General features: G+C 55.0%; 1 protein-coding gene across 12 annotated transcripts in view; it reads left to right on the top strand.

Moving 5' to 3' along the window:
• Positions 1–14640: 14640 nt before the first annotated feature.
• The window catches only part of TRIM9 (tripartite motif containing 9), a 59939-nt gene continuing 53175 nt past the window's right edge, over positions 14641–21404 (top strand). For all 12 annotated transcript variants that reach the window (XR_005601972.1, XR_005601971.1, XM_039552397.1 and 9 more), the window contains exon 1: positions 14641–15539. Coding sequence is in view for 10 of the 12 variants with exons in the window: in XM_039552397.1 (XP_039408331.1) it covers positions 14724–15539 (816 nt within the window). In the remaining 2 variants the exon portion in view is untranslated. The remainder of the gene's footprint in view (positions 15540–21404) is intronic.

Here is a 21404-nt window from a genome sequence, read left to right as displayed (position 1 = left end):
GGGAGTGCTGGCAAAGCAGGTTAATGAGGAGTGACAGAGCACGGGTGGGTGTGGGAAGGGCTGCACTGGGAGTTTGGGTTCTTCATCCCATCTGATGGGCTCCAGGAGAGGCCACGAAAATCATCACTCTATGCTGGAGCCAGGCTGGGAGAGCTGGGGGTGCTCACCTGGAGAGGAGAAGGCTCCAGGGAGAGCTCCGAGCCCCTTGCAGGGCCTAAAGGGGATCCAGGAGAGCTGGAGAGGGACTGGGGACAAGGGATGGAGGGACAGGACACAGGGAATGGCTTCCCAGTGCCAGAGGGCAGGGATGGATGGGAGATTGGGAAGGAATTGCTGGCTGTGAGGGTGGGGAGGCCCTGGCACAGGGTGCCCAGAGCAGCTGTGGCTGCCCCTGGATCCCTGGAAGTGTCCAAGGCCAGGTTGGATGGGACTTGGAGCAGCCTGGGCTAGTGGAAGGTGTCCCTGCCCATGGCAGGGGGTGGGACTGGATGAGCTTTAAGGTCCCTTCCAACCCAAACCATTCCGTGATTCTACATGCAGGGATGGCAGAATTTGTCTAATGGCCAGATCAGACAGCAGCAGACCTGGAGGACGGGATTTCAGACAGAAAGGCATCATAAAAAAAAGGGATTCTATTAGAACATCTCACCAGGGAAGTTTTTACCAGAGCCAGGGGACCGTGACCAGCACGTGGGGAATGACCCACACAGTTTTCCCCAAGCCCAGGAGCTCCTAAAAAACCTTTTACAACCAAATCCTGACCTTGAGCAAAGCCACATCTTAACCTCACTCCTTCCTCCACCCCAGTGAGTGCAAAGCAATGTCCCAGCGGGAAAAGCACCCACCTGGACACAGGTGACACTCGGGGACCACATCCGTGGTGCCAGGGGGTGTGAGACACAACCCCGCCGTGGCTGTGCCGTGCCAGCCCTGCGGGAGGACAGGCAGGAGGCTCGGAAGGAGCGGCTAAAACGGGATTTGCGCACTCTCCTATTTTAGCAGTGCTTTAGTCAGAGCAACACGTACTCCCTGGATATTTTTATCTGTTGCAGTTGGGGAGCGCATCTTCGGGAATGCAGCTCCTTACGCAACATCCCCAGCACGCCGATGTCCCCCAGCCCCTGGGGGCTCCATGCCCTGGCTTCCCGTGCCTGGAGGAGGATGTGGCGAGCTCGGGAAGAGCCTGGAGAGAAGCAGGAGCGGTGCATGGCCTCGCTGCTCCGTGTTAGAGGAAGGAAGCACCTTCCTGGTGTTTGTAACCTTTGGAATTTGAGGTGTTTGCCCCTGCAGAGATGGTTTTGGAGGGGATCTTGGCAGGAATCATCCTCCACATCGATGGAGAAGGAACTACTGCTCCCTGAGAGTTTCCCTTCACCTATAAAACCCTCAGGAATGTTGACAGAGCCACCTGTGACTTCAGCCTGACTCTGGCTTTCCCTGCTGCCCTTCCAGAGCATCCCTGGAGGTGGAACCTTCTGCTGGGCCCCTTCCGTTTCCCTATCACCATATTTTTGGCAAGAGATCAGCTGAGCTGCCTCAGAGGCAGGCTCAGGTTGGCAGCCCGTGCAAGTGCAAATGTGGATGGAAAATGGGGTGTTTAAGAATTAAAACCACCACCAGTGGGGTCTCTGACTTATTCCTCTGCCTGGAAATTAAAGCTTCCTGGGGATGCTTGAAATTTGGCTGTGAGAAGTAATTTGTCCTATAAATACAGTGAGTCAGTGAAGCTGGGAATTGTTGTGTGGAAGAGCTTTCTTACCTCCAGAGACATCCTCTTCTGAAAAGGCAAATGTCTTGTTTATTCCTTTCTTGGATAAAGGGTTTTCTTTAGCTTATATTATTTCCTGTGAGTCAGGGCACCGTGTAAGGTTGTGTCATGCTCCAGTGGGTTATTTATGTGAGGGGTAGATGATGACAACCATTAATTGGGAATTAAGGAATTGTATTTAGTCCCCAAACAGCTTTCTTGCTGCACAAAGGCACAAGCACAGCTGTAATGAGCACCAGGAGAGAAGTTCCTCACCAGGGCTGCTCAGGGCTAAAGAAAGATCCTAAAAATTGAATTAATGGCCTGTTTTGAAAGCCAGTGTAAAGGTGATGGAAGCCATTTGATGCAGAGCTCAGTGGCCCACAGAGTTTTGCCAGACCTTGGGAAATATTTTCAAAATTCAGACTAAATGAGGGCAATTTATGAAGTTTTTAAAAAAACATCAATCCTCTGCATGAAATGTGGGATGTACCAAAAATGTTGCCCACAGAATCTGTGGCTACCCCTGGATCCCTGGAAGTGTCCAAGGCCAGGCTGGACGGGGCTTGGAGCATCCTGGGCTAGTGGAAGGTGTCCCGGCCCATGGCAGGGGGTGGAACTGGGTGGGCTTTAAGATCCCTTCCAAACCATTTTGGAATTCTATGAAAGCTTTTCCATTTTTGTTCTGTTTAGATAAACACTGAGGCTCCCCTTAGCTTACAGGAATTTTTTCCACAGCCAGGCAGCATTTGCAGTGCGGGGACATCTGTCAAAAATGATTCATTCCTTCCCCTCCTCTCTCTGCTGGTGTTTTCCTCCCAGCCATAGTAATACTCATTTTTCTCTCTTAATCTTCCTCACATTGCTGTGTTTGGGGTATTGCGTGCCCCAGCAGGGGGTTGGTGAGGACAGAGATGGGTTCCCCCTCACATGGAGGGGGACCAAGAGCATGGCATGGGGACATGCCTGCCAGCCACCTCCTCTCCTGGAGAGCACAGAGCCCTGGAATCCTGGAATGGTTTGGGTTGGAAGGGACCTTAAATCCCATCCCATTTTCCCCCCTGCCATGGGCAGGGACACCTTCCACTAGCCCAGGCTGCTCCAAGCCCCATCCAACCCCACTTTGGACACTTCCAGGGATCCAGGGGCAGCCACAGCTTCTCTGGGAACCTGTGCCAGTGAGGTGACACAGCCAGCCTGGCACTGCCTGCAGCACTGTGTGACTGGGCTGGATGTTCCCAAACCAGCACAGACCTCCTCCATTATTATCACTTGGAGTTATGCGCAAGAATGCTCCAAGGGCTGGAGCCCCTCTGCTCTGGAGCCAGGGTGGGAGAGCTGGGGGTGTTCACCTGGAGAAGAGAAGGCTCCAGGAAGAGCTCAGAGCCCCTTGCAGGGCCTAAAGGGGCTCCAGGAGAGCTGGAGAGGGACTGGGGACAAGGGATGGAGGGACAGGACACAGGGAATGGCTTCCCAGTGCCAGAGGGCAGGGATGGATGGGAGATTGGGAATTCCTGGCTGGGAGGGTGGGGAGGCCCTGGCTCAGGGTGCCCAGAGCAGCTGTGGCTGCCCCTGGATCCCTGTGAGTGCCCAAGGCCAGGTTGGACATTGAGGCTGGGAGCCACCTGGGACAGTGGAAGGTGTCCCTGCCCATGGCAGGCGATGGAACAAGATGAGCTTTAAGGTCCCTTCCACCCCAAACCCTTCCATGACTCTCTGAGATTTAATTCCCCTCGGCCCAGCTTTGGAATCCACATCCCCAGAGCCCCTTGCCCCACGCTGGTGCGAGGGTTCAGGGAAGCAGCCTCTGAGCTGATATAAATAGGGAGCTTTTGGCTCCTGTTTCCAAGCGCACAAGGCAGAGCCGGCTTTGCTCCATTCCGATGGTGCTCAATTTTCCCCAGCTCGGTGACAGAGAAGACAATGGAGAAGTTCTCAGGTGCTGGGATCCATTCTCTGCCTGCCTTCGCCTCGGTAATTTCGTCTGCCCACCTCCTGCTCCTCCTCCAGCAAGCCCCCGCCCCCGGGCACAGATGGAGCTGCAGCATCCGCCAAGGAGGATTGGGAGAGAAAGGGAGCTGGGAATCTACTTCTCCTACCTGCACATCCCTCTTGGAAAGCGGGATGCTCTGAGGAAAGGTGTTTGCACCGGGCCTTGCAGCACAACAGGATGTTGTGAATCCTCCTGCACTCCCCACCTCTCTGCTCCATCCCATTCCTTCCCCAACCCTGACCACATCCCACCTGAACCTCCATGGGGTCTCCAAGTAAACAGCTCAACCGAGATCCAAGTCCCTGAGCCACCAGAGGTCACTTGGAGAAGGGTCACTCATTCCGTTTGTGTTCACTGCTGGACACACTCCCAGCCCAGAGCTCACCACCCATGGCCACTCCTGTGTTCTTAAATGGACACCGCTCCCGTTCCAGAGCATCCTTCCCAAAATCCCTTTCCTTGTTCAGTCTCACTCCAGCAGCTGCTGCTTGTTTCGATTCCCATTGCAGATGGGATCATTTGATCTCCAGATTTCTCAGTGCAGCCAAGTCGGAGCTTGCAATTTCCTTTCAGCTGCATTAAGTTCCTGCATAATTTTCAATTCACTCCTCTTTTGTGGGGGATGAATAGAGAAGGGTGTTCTCTGTCAAAGAAGGTTTATTAAAATGCAAATAAACTTCGAGCTGAAGGTCCATTTCCACTGAAAATCACATCAACAGGGAATATTAAATTGGGTCACAAGAAGAGCTGAGGAGCAGAATAAGGAGGGGACAAAACATCTCTCCCACTAAGAGACTTTTATCTGTGGCTTAAGTCATCACCCCAAGCTCCAGGTAGCCAGAGCTGGCATTTCCCATGCCAGGTGTCCTACTTGTCTCCTTGGAAAAGTTCAGGCCAGGTCAGCCACTTTTGAGGAAGGAATAAAAGCTGAGGGGAGGGTGGACACGTCCGTGGTGAGGACTCTTGGGAGCCTTGCCAAATCCAAGCAATGGCACCTCCCCATCCGCGGCTGAAGCTGCCCAGAGCTGGCACCCAACAGGCTGAGCAGGGTGGGAATGGCCATGGATTGTCTTCCAGGGGGACTGGAGGGAGCTGCTGGTGATGATGAGGAGGGAATGAGGGAGGAAGGGACCTGAGAACTCAGAGGGGAGCAGTCTGCATGTTCCCAGCTTTCCCTCCCCCCATCCAGCTGCAGCAGCACCTCTGACCGAGGTCACATCTCACCAAGGACCACCAGTGATGCCCCTGGAGCAGCACCCATCTCCCACCAAAGTGCCTGGAGAGAGACTCTGGACAAGGGCCTGGAGTGACAGGACACAGGGGGCAGGGATGGATGGGAGATTGGAAGGAATTCCTGGCTGGGAGGGAGCTGAGGCCCTGGCACAGGGTGCCCAGAGAAGCTGTGGCTTCTCCTGGATCCCTGGAAGTGTCCAAGGCCAGGCTGGACATTGGGGCTTGGAGCAGCCTGGGACAGTGGGAGGTGTCCCTGCCCATGGCAGGAGTGGGACTGGATGGGCTTTGAGTCCCTTCCAACCCAAACCATTCCAGGATTTTATGATTCTCTTTCATGGCACACAGACCCAATTCCTGCCATCCCAGGTGCCCACTGCCCAAAATAACCCCCTCAAAGCTTTCCAGCACCCAGTCCTGGAGGATCCACAGGTAGGAGGGAGAAGGGACCACATCCTGGGAGGGTGGGAGCTGGTCTTTGCGGGGGATCCAGCACAATCCCTGCCTGCAGGGACATTCCCAGCTCTGCCGGCCCCCAAGGAGCCGTGTCACTTGTTGACTGATGTCCCTGTGGCCATCTGCAGCCAGGGAGGCCAAAGCCGTGACCAGAATCCATCCAGGTTGCCATGACAGCAGGAACAAAAAATTTAAAAAATATAAACAAAAAAGGACAAAACCCCAAATCTTGGGTATGGCAGAAGGAATGTCCAACGAAATAAAAAGCCAGGATGATCTCAGTGCCAACACAGACCTGGTGGAAGCTCCTGGGAGAAGAGGGAGGTGTGTTGGCACAGGGGTGGATGATGGATGGATGCAGAGCAGTCGTGGGAGGAGGAGGAGGAAGGCGGGCACAGCGTTACCAGTTTGTCACTCTCCTTCAGGGAGGAAAAAAGCCCTTTAGAGCCTTATGGGATGTCTGGATGAGGTGGAGGCACTGCCACAGCCCAGACACTCAGAGAAATTCCCTTTTTTACAGACAGGAATGCTGCACTGTTTCCTTGTTCTTTCCCAATTGCTTGTGCCTCACCACTGGCTCTGGACAGCCAGTGATTGGAAGAGCCCATCAAAGTGGGTTTGTTCCTTACCTGGGCTTTTCCAAGCTCTAAAAGGACTACACTGACTCATTTTCATTCCCTTCATTTTCTTTTTCAGGTTGATTTTTCCAGTACTGTTCCCCACACCCCTCTCTGCTCCCAGCAGTCTGCACTGAGACACAAAGTCATGGAATCACAGAGTCCCAGAATGGTTTGGGGTGGAAGGGACCTTAAAGTCCATCCCATCCCACCCCCTGCCATGGGCAGGGACACCTTCCACTAGCCCAGGTTGCTCGAAGCCTCATCCAGCCTGGCCTTGGACACTTCCAGGGATGGGGCAGCCACAATTTCTTTGGGCAAAGAAGTCCACAAACCTTTCCTTTTCCTGGCATTGTAGCAGCCCTTTCAAATGGAATGGTTGGGGGTGAAGTCTCCATACAAATGATGCCCTTTTTGATTTGCTGGAACAAGCCTTTGGAGTTTCCTTCCGAAAAATCAAAGCCAAAAGCAGGGAGGAAGAACAAGAGTCTTCAGAAAAGTGTCCAGCAAATCCCATGGAGCACCGATGTCCTGGTGTCCACGTTTTCTTCTTTCCATGGTCCAGACCTTGCATTTCCCTCAAGCTCCTTGAGGAAGCTCAGGCTGGAGAGCTGCCTCAGCTCCAGGGAAAAAGGGGAAAGGTTTTCTTGGAGACAGCTTGATCCCTGCATCAGGGGACTGGCAGGTGACATTCCCTTGGCAGAATCCCAAGGCCTGGAGGTCTGTCTGCCTGGAGCAGCGCCCTAGGCAAGGAGTCACACAGCTCTTCTCTCCTAAAATCCTGCTGGATCGCCAGCACAGCAAGGAGCCTGCAGGAGGGAAGTGTCAGCCTGTCACAGAGAGGGTGCAGCGAGGACAGCTCAGTTCCTGTGAGGTGATCCAATAAAATGGCCCAGAGGATGTTTTCTTCCCACATCCTCTCCTCTTCACCTACTCCAACATCTGCCTTCACCATGTCTGAACCAGATGGGATGCACCTCTTCCATCCCTGACTCCAGGCTGGATGTTTGGGTGCTGGACCTCCTAAATGCACAGGGAATGTGCCTGTGGTTGGCATTAACCTCCCCAAAGAAGGGTTTTCCACTTTTTTTGGAATTAACCTCGGCATTGGAACAGCGGGAGGTGGCAATGGTGTGTGAGAGCAGCAGTGCTGGATATCCATGGACACATACTGGTGAGCTCGATGTTGTCCCAGGATGTTTCCACTGCCACCTGGGATGAGATCAAATCACAAAACCATGGAGTATCTCAGTGTGCCAGTTCCTCTCTGTTTTGCCCTTTTATTGAGATTTAAAATGTGACTTTGCCAGCCAGAGGTGAGTCTGCAGGAGGAGTGGGCCGGCAGGAATGGGAACATGCCTGGTTTGCTTCCCTCACATCTCCTCAGCGCTTCCACCACCACCTCCTTGATTCATCGGAGCGTGTCACTGCACGGCAGCAGGCTGCTGGCAGCACCCACACGAGGGATCCGTGCTGGGAACGGGGGGAGACGTGTCGGGAAGCAGCGATTCCTCTGGGAGGGGCGGGCGTGGGATCAGGGACAGCGATCCCACCCAGAGCTGGAGCATGGGATCCACCACCCCATCCCAAAGGGGCAGCTGTAGGGTTTGGGAAGGGTCTCCCTGCTGCTGTGCTTGCCACAGCCTTCAGTTTAGGAGCTGTTGGCTCTGTGAGCATATCCATATGGAAGGGTTGATCCTGTGCCTCTGGCACAGTCTGGCCACCATTGTGGCTTCAGGTCAGGTCAACTTTTGTCTGCCAGGACCTGACACCCAGCCTCCAGACCTGGGATCTGAGGCTGTGTGACCCTAGGGAGAGGGATATCTCTCACAGCACCTGCCCAGGACATCCTGCCCTTTCACCCTTGTTTTCCTTCTGGAGAGAATCCACCTCCCGTGCTGGAGATCCTGGAAGAGAAACACGCGGTGGCATGAGCAGCAGCAAACCCAGGCCAGGCTGGATGGGGCTTGGAGAAGCCTGCTCTTGTGGAAGGGCAGTGGGTTGGGACTGGATGGTCTTGAAGGTCCCTTCCAATCCAAACCATTCTGTGACTCCAGTATTCCATGAAACTCATGCTGAGGAATGGCAGCACCTTCTGCTGACCTCGACAGGACATTCCCAGCCTCTGGTGAAGGCTCTGCAGCAGGGGGAGTGTCCTGGAGCCTGGGCTTCACCTGAAGGCCACTTGGAGCAACAGAAAAACTCATCCTCTGGGAATCAGCCCATCCATCTCATCCCAGCTACCATCAGACATCCACCATGAAGACACCCACACCTGGGCAAGTCTCCCCAGGCTCCCCTCCCGAGCCCCTGCCCGATTTCAGCTCTCCGATTTAGGGAGAGGTGATGGAGCCCTTGGACAGAGGCACCAGTCAGGGCTGCCCCCTCCAGCAGGACCTGCACACCTGGGAGGGAGCCCCTAAAACACTCCCGGTGTGTCCCCCCTCCAGGCTGCCTCACACAGAGCTGCCACTCGCACAGGCAGCTTTCCCAGCAGCCCAGGGTTTGGGTTTAGTGGTTTATTTAGTGGTTATTTCGAGCAGATGGACACTGGCACCGGTTTCATGAGTGTCCCTTGTCACGCCATCACAGCAGGTGTTAAACAGCTGCTCCGAGCACCTCCAGCTCATTCCCAACGTAAATCCCGAAGAGCACCAGGAAGCGGATTGACTCCCAAAGTGATGCAAAACATCTAACATGGAGACAATCTTCCCCTGTCATTACTGGAATGTTAAACACCGTTACATAATGATTACAGATTCCAGGTCAGATCCTCCATACGTCACGGAAGCATGGAGTGTTTTGACATTTATGGGAATACTTCTTATTTTTAGTTAGTTTGGTTGCCATGGCAGCGAGAAGAAATCTGCACCAGACTCAGCTATACATTAGATTTGAGCCTCCCACTTGATACATCCAAAAAAGTTTTCAGCTGCTTTCCCCCAAAGTTGTCAGCCAGAAGCTGCAAGGGGTGGAAGGAGGCTTGGAAAGAAAATATCCCACTCCATCATTTAATGGGAAAGCTGCTCCTGAAGGCCTCTCTAACACCTGGGTGACTGCAGGCACTCGTTGGCAGATCGAGTTTTATTATTATGTTTCGATATAATTTAGATTTTAGAGTTTAGAACTTCAGAATTTTGATTTTATTTTAACCTTCCACCATCCCAGGCTGCTCCAAGCCCCATCCAACCTGGCCTGGGACACTTCCAGGGCAGGTCAAACAAGCCTTGAGTTGTTTGTGAAGCCACAAAATTTTGGACAAAGCTTCCTTTTCAATGCTGGAGACACAGGGAATGTCCTACCTTCAGCACATCTGAACCTCCAAATGTTCCAGCTGAGTCTTTGGGCAGCAGGGAAAGGAGGATGGAGACAAACCCAGCCTGTGGGAGGAAGGACAGATTTTTCTGGTGGGATGAGTTTAATGGTGCTGTTCTCCAAAATGAGTCACAGGCTGGAGAAGTGGGGCATTAATCCCAGAGGAGATGAGTAAGTGGGCAGGCTGGTCAAAGGAGCATCACAATTTAGACTTGGAGCTCTGCTCTTCCCATGTATTAGCAACGGTTTCTGCTCTCTTTCGATAAAAATCAGAAATTTTCCACCAGCCCCTGGGAGAAAAAAAAATAAATAACTTAAAAATAAATGATGACACCCTTGAAAGTAAGCAGCACATTGAGATTTACAGATTTTTTTCAGTACATCTCACTCTGAGGCATCATTTGAGCTTTAACTTCTCCTCTTCCACAGTCAGGCATCCCCAGATCCTGGCGTCTCGCCAGCCTGCTCATATTTAATGGAGCAATTTTGCCACCTTATTTTCAGAAGTGATTTCCAGGAGATGTTTTTGGGAAGCATTATCCCCATGGTCACAGCTGGAATTCCTCCAGGGAGAACAACCTCCTCTGACACCTGCGGGTTTATCCTTACCCTGTGCTACCAATTAAGTGCAGGATTTAATAAGCAAAGCGTGTGCTCAGCGATTGTAATTAAAGTCTGATAGAGGAAAAAGTCGTTAAATATTTCAATCAGTTACACAGTTAATGTTGCCATTAGGGTTTCTCAGGATGCAGCCTCCCTGTGCCAGGGCAAGGAGCAGCCTTGGACACCTCCAGAGGTTTTTGGGAAGGCTTTGAGCAGTTATGAAGCTGGGGTTGTTTCACACCCACTCCGTGTGGGTGGTGATGAGCTTTGCTGGTGTTGCTCATCAGCCAAACAAGCCCTGGGTGTCATTGTTTGGGAAGCAGAGAGATCCCTGAATCACAGAGTGGCTTGGCTTGGAAGGGATCTTTAAAAGCCCTTCAGTCCAACCCCTGCTGTGGGCAGGGACACCTTCCACTAGCCCAGGGTGCTCCAAGCCCTGTCCAACCTGGCCTTGGATACTTCCAGGGATCCAGGGGCAGCCACAGCTTCTCTGGGCATCCTGTGCCAGGGCCTCCCCGCCCTCCCAGCCAGGAATTCCTTCCCAATCTCCCATCTAACACTGTCAGTTTATATCTACTCCCCCTTGTCCTGTCCCTCCATCCCTTGTCCCCAGTCCCTCTCCAGCTCTCCTGGAGCCCCTTTAGGCCCTGCAAGGGGCTCGGAGCTCTCCCTGGAGCCTTCTCCTCTCCAGGTGAACACCCCCAGCTCTCCCAGCCTGGCTCCAGAGCAGAGGGGCTCCAGCCCTCGGAGCATCTCCGTGGCTCCTTTGGACTCATTCCAGCAGCTCCACGTCCTTCTTGCGCTCAGCCTCTTTGCCTGCCTCCTACACAACAGGAAAAATTCTGAGTGTTTTGCCATTGGGAAGCTTTCCTCTAACTCCCATAATCCATCTAACCCCAGGAAACCTCATCCCTCTCCCAGGCAGCTGCAATTCCCTGCCAGCAGTGAGGCAGCAGAGCTGGCATCGCCTTCAGCCTGCAGCAGCTCTGAGTGATGGGAAGGAACCTGTCCTGGGCAAAGGGAAACTGATTCTGGAGAACTGGGCATCAAAATGTTCAAAATGCTCAAAAACTGGAAGGTCTGGCTACAGGCACAAAGCATTTCCTGGATCCCTCATGTTGGTGACACAGAGATACAATGGGCAAAGATGCCACCTGCATTCAATGAAGTCGATTGTCTGAAATAATCTGGCACTTTTCCTTGCAAAGAGGAGACCTCAGAAACAAATGGGAAGGGTTTCCAACTTTCTGAGCTCCTGAAATGGTGCCTGGGGTAAATGATGTCAGCAGTAAGAAGCTCTGAGGGTCACTCTGGGAGGCAGTTCCTGCCAAAACTCAGGGAGACCTGGAACCTTTCTAGGCATGCTGCCAGCATTCCTGACGATGCTCTTGGCACCAGAGAGGAGGGTGACCTCAGCACCTGTCCTGCTTCCAGGAGCTGGCCCCAGTACAGGGAAATCAGGATATGCTGAAAGCTCTGGATGACCTGAGGAAGCAGGACAACAGCGGGGATGCGGATTTCAAGGTCGTGCACACAGGGACTCACAAACAAGGATTTCTCCCTTCAGCCAAGAGCTCATCCGTTCAAAATGATGGAGGAGGAGGAGGAGAAGGAGGAGGAGGAAGAGGAGGAGGAGGAGCAGGGTGTATTGGTTGGTAACAGGAGGAATTGTGATCTGCCAATGTCTTGGAGTCATAAAAAGGCAACTCCAAGCTCTGGCTGCATCCGCGGAGATGTTCCCAGGGGGCACAGGGAGAGTCTTCCAGCACAATGGGTTCTGCAGGAACACCAGAGGCTCCGTGGTACCTCCAAGCAGGAGAGGAAACACATTCCCAGAGCCTGAAGCAGGTTTCCCACATGGCAGTGGAAGATCTGCTTGCATCACACACCTGAGGCCTTTTCAGCAGCGTGGGAACACCTCTGGGAAGGCTCTGGTGCTCCCAACCCTCTCCTGTGAGGAACTCTGAGGCCTTGTCCACTCCTCTGATTTATCCCTTCAAGGTGTTGTGGGTGTGGGATGAATAAAGAGACTGCAGAGTTATTGTCTTGGTTCATTCATCTATTTTATTTATGAGCTCTAGGCCAGCTCAGATATTTATTATGATTCACCAAGAGGATCCAACAGCACTTAGAGAGTCTAAATGACTTTAATTTATCTCAGCCCAGCTGTGGCTTCCACACTCTCCAGAGCAGAGGTTGGTTACAACAGAGGATGCACCAACAGCAGGAGACGCAGCTGCTTCTACAGCAGGAAAATTCAGGAGAATTTTCATCATGGAAAGGGTGGTCAGGCATTGGAAGGGGCTGCCCAGGGAGGTTTGGAGTCCCCATCCCTGGAGGTGTCCAAGGAAGGACTGGATGTGGCACTCAGTGCTCTGGGCTGGGGACAAGGTGGGGATTGAGGTTGGACTCGATGATCCCAGAGGTCTTTTCCAACCTCAGCGATTCCATGATTCTGTGTGAAGGTGAGGCTCCTGGCAAGAGCCACACGAGAAAAGCAGGAGCCAGCTGAGAACAAGACAATTTCTCCATCCCTTCACTGATTGTGGCCACGGCAGACAAACGAATGCTGAAGCTGGGTCAAGTAATTATTGCAGGTTCAGAGCTGTGCAGCTCTCGGGGCAGTGACAAGTGTGACAGCCGTAAATAAAACACAGCCAGGGCGTGAGCAGCACTTGCTTCTCGCTGAGGGCTCCAGCTGCAGTGCCAAGAAGAAAACAGCTCAATGTTTATGGCCAAGGGTTGCTTCCAAAGGCACTGGCTGCATTCCTCTTTCTGCCCATTTCCATGATCAGCGGGATCACTCCAGCAGAAAGGGCAATCCTAGACCTGCCAGGGTGAAAAATGGCCACAGGAAACAAGAGGCAAACAAGGAATGATGGTTTTACTTCAGCAAAAGGGCAGCTCGAGGAGGGAGAGCAGGGAAAAAAAATGACCAGCTCTGAGCAGAGACACCAACAGGGAGCAAATGAGGAATGTCCAGCACAGCCCAGGGAAGCCACGGTCAATATGGAGCCAGCAGGAGCCTGAGGAAGCAGAAAGGAAAAAACAAAGCACACCAGAGTGGAAAAGAGAAGCACTCAGAAAATCCTTTTCTCCTTATCACTTGTCCTTCCTTATCAGGCTGAGAAATGGTGGTGCCTTCCTTGGGCATTCCAGCTCTTGGGCTTCCCTCTGCCTGAATATCAGTGTGGGAGCTTGCAATTGCACCTGCTCGCTGAATCCCAGGAACTGCATGGACCCCCTGGAGAGGGGAAGGAGCCCCTCAGTGTGTCCTGCCAAGTAGGGGACACACAGCCCGGGGTGCCCCCCAGTACTTTTGCCATCTCCACCACCATGGAAATGGGTGCCATGGGCAGGGACACCTTCCACTAGCCCAGGCTGCTCCAAGCCCTGTCCAGCCTGGCCTTGGGCACTGCCAGGGATCCAGGGGCAGCCACAGCTGCTCTGGGCACCCTGTGCCAGGGCCTCCCCACCCTCACAACCAGGAATTTCTCCCTAATATCTGCTCTAAATCTTACCTCTTTTAGCTTAAATTCATTCCCTGGGTCCTGTCCCTCCATCCCTTGTCCCCAGTCCCTCTCCAGCTCTCCTGGAGCCCCTTCAGGCCCTGCAAGGGGCTCTGAGCTCTCCCTGGAGCCTTCTCTTCTCCAGGTGAACATTCCCAACTCTCCCAGCCTGGCTCCAGAGCAGAGGGGCTCCAGCCCTTGGAGCAGCCCTGTGGCTCCTCTGGACTCGCTCCAGCAGCTCCACGTCCTTCTGATGTTGGAGTCCCAGTGCTGGACACAGTCCAAAGCCATCATGGGAGGCACAGAGCATCTGCACCAACAGGCAGCCCCAAATGTGCGCACACAGAGAGGGGAATAAGAGATACTACAGAGGCATTCCAAGCAATCCTATTTTTCCATTGGCTGAACAGGGCCCGCTGTGCCGCTCTGTTGCCAGGAGAGTTTAAGACCTCAGCCGACCTTCAGAGCGAGCAGGGTTGAGAAGCAAAGCCACGGGAACCCCTCGGGGCCCCTGTCCCCGCTCTCCAGTGGCGGATCGTGTCCCCACGGGGGCGTCCCAGGCTCAGGGACCGCGTCCCGCTCCCCACGCAGGGCATCACCGCCACCAGCATCCCTCCGCTGCGATCCACGGAAAGCCGTAGGATTACCGAGCGTGATGCGTTTATCGCGCACGTGGGGCTACTCTCATAATTACAACTACAGCCTCACGACCGCATCCCTCAGCAGCTCCCTTGCCACCAGCGCTCCCAAAGTCACCTTGTGCGGTCAGAGGGGAAACCGCAGGAGCGCCCCTGGATCCCGGGAGAGGGATGCTGCGGGCACCGCTGGCTGTCCGCGGGGAGGGCGGGGGCTGTAGGGCGGGAAGCCCGGGGTGCAGTGACGCTTCCCGGGAGCCGGGGGAGGGAAGAGGAGCGGGAAGAGCAGCGGGAAGGGCAGCGGGAAGGGCCGGGACAGGCGCTCGCCCCGCACCGACCCCGCAGCGCCGCCGCAGCCCCGAGCGCAGCCCCCGCACCGGCGCCGCGGGGCGGGCGGGCGGGATGACGGACAGGGGGATCAGCCAATCACAGCGCGTAGCGCACCCCCGCGCCGGCGGGCGGGCCAATGGCGGGCCGGGGGGCGGGGCCCGGCGGCGCGCGCGGCGGGCGGGCGGCGGGCGGGCGGCAGTCGGCGCCGAGGCGCGGTGCGGTGCGGGTCGCTCCTCTGGCTCCTGCCGCGGCCGCCGGAGCCGCGCCGCCGCCCTCCCTCCCTCCCTTATGGAAGAGATGGAAGAGGAGCTGAAATGCCCGGTGTGCGGCTCCTTTTACCGGGAGCCCATCATCCTGCCCTGCTCGCACAACCTGTGCCAGGCGTGCGCCCGCAACATCCTGGTGCAGACGCCGGACTCGGAGTCTCCGCAGAGCCGCCGCGCCTCGGGCTCGGCCGTCTCCGACTATGACTACCTGGACCTGGACAAGATGAGCCTGTACAGCGAGGCGGACAGCGGCTACGGCTCCTACGGGGGCTTCGCCAGCGCTCCCACCACGCCGTGCCAGAAGTCCCCGAACGGGGTGCGCGTGTTCCCGCCGGCCGCGCCGCCGCCCCCCGCCGCCCTGGCGCCGCCGCCGCCGCCGCGCAACGCGTGCCTGACCTGCCCGCAGTGCCACCGCAGCCTGGTGCTGGACGAGCGCGGGCTGCGGGGCTTCCCCCGCAACCGCCTGCTCGAGGGCGTCATCGACCGCTACCAGCAGGGCAGGGCGGCGGCCCTGCGGTGCCAGCTCTGCGAGAAGGCGCCCAAGGAGGCGGCCGTGATGTGCGAGCAGTGCGACGTGTTCTACTGCGACCCGTGCCGCCTGCGGTGCCACCCGCCGCGGGGACCGCTGGCCAAGCACCGCCTGGTGCCGCCGGCCCAGGGCCGCGTCAGCCGCCGGCTGAGCCCCCGCAAGATCTCCACCTGCACCGACCACGAGCTGGAGAACCACAGCATGTACTGCGTGCAGTGCAAGAGCCCCGTCTGCTACCAGTGCCTGGAGGAGGGCAAGCACTCCAGCCACGAGGTCAAGGCGCTGGGAGCCATGTGGAAGCTCCACAAGGTGAGCCCCGGCTTCTTCCAGCAGCCCCAGCCAAGTCACCTTGCCCCACACGTTCCATCTTCCCCAGCTGGCAGGGTGGGAGCATCCTCACCCATCCTCTCCCATTCCCTGTTGCACCCTTGCTTGAGAGGAGCGCTGCCCCTCGGCGTGGGGACATTGGCATCGTGCAGATGATGCTCCCCGTGGCTCCCCAAATCCAGCCCTGCCAGCTGGACCTCGCAAGCCGAGGACCTACCAAAGGAGCTGGCAGGGCCCGGGGGCGGGTCGGGGACATCTGCGCCGCAGAGCTGGGAAAGCAACAGGGAGCGATGGGTTCGGGAGGAGGAGGGAGGCGTGAAATCCACCGCGGGGCCGTGGGAGCGGGGAGCCTTGGGGTGCCACCTCCTACCGCACACGGAGTCACCGGGAGGAGGAGGAGGAGGAGGAGGAGGGGTGGCAGTGGGCAGCCAGGAGCCTGTCCCTGAATACCGATCAGCTGCTCCCGAGCGCACTCACTCCCACACGCCTCCATGCTGGAGGAGAGGGTCCCAGCGCTTGAGGCAGGGATGTGGCCATCATCAGCTTCGGCTCTATCCATCCCTCTCCCTCCCTCCTCGCACCAGTGACCGAAGGAACTGGGGCAGAAGTGACTGGGACACGGGCGGACAGGGCACAAGGGGATGGGCATCATTCCTTGGATGAACATCGGCATAATTGGCCCCCACTCCAACAAATTGGAGCAGGTGGGGGGACCTGTGACAGGGAGCTGGTGGGGGGATGACCTCCCAGTGGAAGGGACTGGGCTGGATCACTTTCCAGGAATATCTCGGGATGCTCTGGCAGGTTGTGTGGCAGCGGTGCCCATCTCTGGGCTGCACTCCGAATTGGGTCAGTGGGTGCATGCAGGGACAAGCTGTCGCTTGTCACGATGCCCCAAAAAGGGAGGTGACCGCATGATGCTGTGGGGAGAAGGGTTTGGTGGTGCTTGTTGCTGCTGGAAGGGGCTTTTCCTGACCCCCGTTTGCTGGGAGCGGGAACAACTCCTCTCTGGATTTTCCGTGCTCTTATGGGGATGTGCCAGAGCAGTTTGGTGCCCCTGTCCGTGTACATGGGGTGCAGTCACTGATCCCAGTATTGGTGGCATCCAGCTGGTGTGGGATGCCCAGGAGCAGCACAGCACAGGGAACTGGGGACTTGCTCACAGGAGCACAGGGAGGCAGAGGATGGAGCCTGGATCTTGTGATGTGGAGCAGGTGGATGAGAAGCAACAGGCAGAGATTGGAACAGGGAATTCCACCTGAACGTGAGGGGGAATTTCTTTACTGTTCAGAAGCCGTGGCTCCCTGGAAGCATCCAAGGCCAGGTCAGATGGAGCTTGGAGCAACCTGGGATAGTGGGAGTAGGGTTGGAATAAGATGAGCTTTAGCTTTTCGTTCCAAATCCCTCTTCCCAGGGGAGAGCTTTAGCCATGCACCGTTTCATTGATGTTGCTGACAGATGTGGAGCTGTAACATTATTTCCAATGATGAGTTTCGCACAGTTGCTCTCGGAGTTTTGGAAATTGGACAGCGAAGTCTCACTTGCCTTGGGTGAGCTGTTTCTGCAGGGGTTCACTGGTGTTCCCTGGTGTTTGTTTGCTTTTTAGGGAGGCAAAAAGAGTCTGTGGAGTTAAATGTGGTGTTAAGGAATAATAGAAGGAGTATAGAATATTCTATTCTATAAGAATAGAAGTATTTCAGGAGCAGAGCTCAGATTGCTCCTTGAGATGCCATCCAACAAAATCAGGGGAAGAGGTTATTCACCTTGATTTTTGTTACCAGAAAAAATAAAATACAATGAATCAATGGCCATGATTTCCAAGCTTGGTCCTGGTTGGGACTGGGAGTTAGGAACTGAACCACCTGTGGATTGGAGTGGTGATCCTCTTGCAAAAGTATCTGGTGTCATTTTTTGAGGGGACAGATTTGCTGAAAGGGCGCCTATCCCTTTTTTAGCTGATTTTTTCCCTGTGATGAGCAGTGTAGTGATAGCTACAGCTCAGCTCACAGGAGAGGATCATGGAATGATTTGGGTTGGACAGGATCTTAAATCCCATCCCATTCCACCCCCTGCCATGGGCAGGGACACCTCCCACTAGCCCAGGCTGCTCCAAGCCCTGTCCAACCTGGCCTTGGACACTGCCAGGGATCCAGGGGCAGCCACAGCTTCTCTGGGCCACCTGTACCAGCCCCTCCCCACCCTCCCAGCAGGGAATTCCTTCCCAATATCCCATCTAAACCAACCCTCTTTTGGTTTACACCCATCAGCCAGCAGCTCCTGAATTCTCTTGTGCCATTCCAACACCTCTTGGTGTGAATATTCTTTGGGATGCTCTTCCCTTCTGACCCAGGGAGGCTGTGATTGTCCCCACAGCCTGTGCTGACCCCAGAGTGCCTGGATGAGCTGTTGTTCCTGAAAGCAGCAGCCTTCACGCCTCAGTAGGTGATTGCCAGGCCCAGGGCAATCCCTGCTAAGTGCAGCGTGCTCCCCTTGGAACCAGATCCAAAGGGCTTTTGCACAGGCCTCTTCGGGAACTGCCCCAGTTTTCCCTTTCCTCTCTGAGGTCCTCCCAGAGGATTGTTTAAAACAATCTGTGCTGAGGCACAATCAGTTGTCATTCGGGGAGCTGGGATTTCCAAGCTGGACACAGATTGTGGCAAATCCTCTCTCTCCCTGTCTTCCTTCCAGGACAGTTGTTGGGAGCAGGGTGAATATTGAGAGAAACGGGTTTTTAGTCAGAATTGTCCCAGTTTTGCACAGATGTTGCAGCTGTCTGGGTTTTATCCTGACAAGCTGGAATGCTGCTTGGCGTGCCAGAAGCAGGAGCACAAGATGGAGCTGCATCATTTATTCCTTGCGCATCCGAGTCCCTCTTGTTTTTTGCTGGAGATGTGTGGAGAGTGCAGGCTCAGCAGCTCGATGCTGTGTTTTTATGGATAGATGGATGCATGGATGCATGTGTACAAATACAGACGGACTGGGAGGGATCTCCAGGGGCTCTGCTGTCCCCCGCAGCCCTGAAATCCCACCCAGCTGATCAAACTCGGTCTGAAAATCATTTTACTGTTGCTGGCTCAGGTTTAAAAGGTCTCCCAGAAGTTTGTGGATTCTATAGCAGATTTAAAGCAGGTTTGAAAGGTTTTTGGGTTAGGAAATGGAGAGACAGTGATGCAGAGCAGTCATTCCTGCCTGTCTCTCAAATACTGAGTGTTACCCATCACTCTTGTGTCTGATTCTGCTCTGGGAGTCCCTGGCACTTCTCACCCCGTGGCTGGACACCTCCCTGGGCTGGGTCACGCCTGCCAGAGGCTGCTTTTGTCTTTGCCATCCCTATCCCAGCTGCTGCAAAGGTGAGCCTGCATTTACCATGCACAAAACAAAAGCTGAAGAGGTCAGGGGTCCCATGGTGAAAATCTTCTGCTCTTTCTGGGCAGTGTAGGAAGACGCTTCCCTCTGCTTTGGGCTGGGATCACAGGGTTTGCCTCTTCTCTCCGCTCTCATCCACATTTCCTTTTGCTTTGTGCATCCAGGGAAGGGCAGCAGAGCTGGTGAAGGCTCTGGAGCACAAGTCCTGTGAGGAGTGAGGTGGAGTCCCCATCTCTGGAGGGATTTAAAAGCCCATCTCTGGCACTTGGGGACATGGGGCAGTGGTGGCCCTGGCAGTGCTGGAGGAAGGATCAGACTCCATGGTCTTAGAGGGCTTTTCCAAACTTAATGATCCCAAGATTCTAAAGCAAGACTCCAGGGTTGGACCACTCTCTCCTTGAGGAGGAGGTCAGGCACCATGTCCAGGTTCTCTGGGAGAGAAGCAGGAACAGGTCTCGACTTCAGTGGAAGGTAAACAGTGCTCTCTGTTTTAATTTTACATGGGATTTAACTGCCCAGCTTGGGGCTGCCCAGGCTGAAGACACAAACTCTCCTTGGATTGCAAACCCCTGCAGCATCCCTGCCAATCTCAGCAGAGCCCAGCCCTGGGAATTTCCATCCCACACCGTGTGGGGTCAGCAGTGATGGTCAGCAGCTCACTAGCACAGGTGTCACCTGGAGCTCAGCCCCTCCTGTCCCAGCACAGATGGGATGAGGGATGCAGGTGATTCCTGTGAAGAATCAAAAATCACACACTGGGAGTTTATTCTAGCTCGTTTGCACATGTGGGAAACACTGCCAGGGCCTCTCCGTTTGTGCCCAGGGGACACCAGGGATGAGCAGACAGGGTTTTTCCTTAGCTCACTTGGCCAGGGCTCTGTGCTGGCTGCCAGGAGAACTTTTGAGGGGAGATTGGGACACTGGGAATGTGCTGCTCTTGTGTCTGTGGGAATTCCTGTAGCCCACAGCGCTTGGGGAAGTATCCGGGGAGTTGCTGTCTGACCAAGATCTGTTTGCATTCGCAAAGTAAAATATTTGCTGTTGAAAGAGGAGCAGGGAGAATCCTTAATGCTCTCCTCTGCTCTTTCCCAAGCCTTGGTGTGATGGCCTTCCTGAATCCCACCACCCTTTTTCCATCTGCAGCAGCAGGATCCATCCTCTCCTTCTCCAGCAGTGCCCAACAGCCTTCCCACTTGCTCTGTTCTTCTGTGGCCAAATCCAGAGGGTGGCCAACAGGCTGAGAGGCTTTGAAGTCAGAAAAAGCAAAGAAATGTCAGGATCTGGAGCAAAAATCTGATGAGGAGCAGCTGGGGAGGCTCAGCCTGGAGAAAAGGAGGCTCGGGGAGACCTTCTGAGTCTCCAGAACCCCCTGACAGGAGGGGACAGCTGGGGGGGGTCGGGCTCTGCTCCCAGGGAACAGGGACAGGAGGAGAGGGAACGGCCTCAGGCTTGGCCAGGGAATGGTTAGGTTGGATATTGGGAACATTTCTTCATGGAAAGGGTGGTCAGGCATTGGAAAGGACCGCCCAGGGGTGCACTGGCGTCCCCATCCCTGGAGGGATTTAAAAGATGTGTGGGTGTGGCACTTGGGGACCCGGGACTCAGTGATTTAAAGGTCTTTTCCAGCCTAAACCATCCCATGAGTCACAGCAACTTGTGCCTGCCTGGGATCAGAGGCGATGCTGCCTTCTCCTGTGAATTTATGTGGGTAAAAGCTTCCTGTCAGGCAGCTCTTTCCTCTGCACTCACTGCAGTAAATGGAGTAAGGAGCAACACCCTGCTAGTGTGGTACAGCCAGTTCTCCGAGGGGCTCTTGGAGCCCAGCAGGCAGGAGGTGACCTCTGGGTTATTTGCAGATGGAAGTGGGCCCGGGGTCATCTCCCAGAGTGAGTGTAAATCGCTGCAGCTTTTATTCCATTCCAGTGGGAAGTTTACATTGGATATGAGGAAAAAATCCTTCCCTGTGAGGGTGGGCAGGCCCTGGCACAGGGTGCCCAGAGAAGCTGGGGCTGCCCCTGGATCCCTGGAAGTGTCCAAGGCCAGGCTGGATGGAGCTTGGAGTAACCTGGGACAGTGGAAGGTGGCCCATGGCAGGGGTGGAATGAGATGAGCTTTAAGGTTCCTTCCAACCCAACCCATTCCATGATTCTGTGTCCAAAAATACACCACCCTGACAGAGTGATGCTGTGCTGCACCATCTGGCTCAGGCTCTCCACAGGCTCTGAAGCATCTCAACAAGCAGCTGGAGCTCTGGTGGGGTCCATCTTCATCCACAAGGTTCCTGCACACTGTAAATATCAAACCTTTTCCGTTCTCTCTGCATCTTTTTCCTTCTCTTGGCCACTTGATGAATGAAGGAAACCCCCCCCTGGATCTTGCTGCGTTTACTGTGGTGCATTCACGAGTCAGGTGATGGGGGGGAAAAAATCAGCCCAGGGACTAATTCTTGTCTCTCTTTCATGGAAATCTCGGCAGTATCCA

The sequence above is a fragment of the Corvus cornix genome, chromosome 5 (genome assembly GCF_000738735.6).
Source record: "Corvus cornix cornix isolate S_Up_H32 chromosome 5, ASM73873v5, whole genome shotgun sequence".
Taxonomy (NCBI): domain Eukaryota; kingdom Metazoa; phylum Chordata; class Aves; order Passeriformes; family Corvidae; genus Corvus; species Corvus cornix.
Note: the sequence above shows the minus strand (reverse complement) of the source record. Positions and strands in the feature narration are given on the sequence as shown.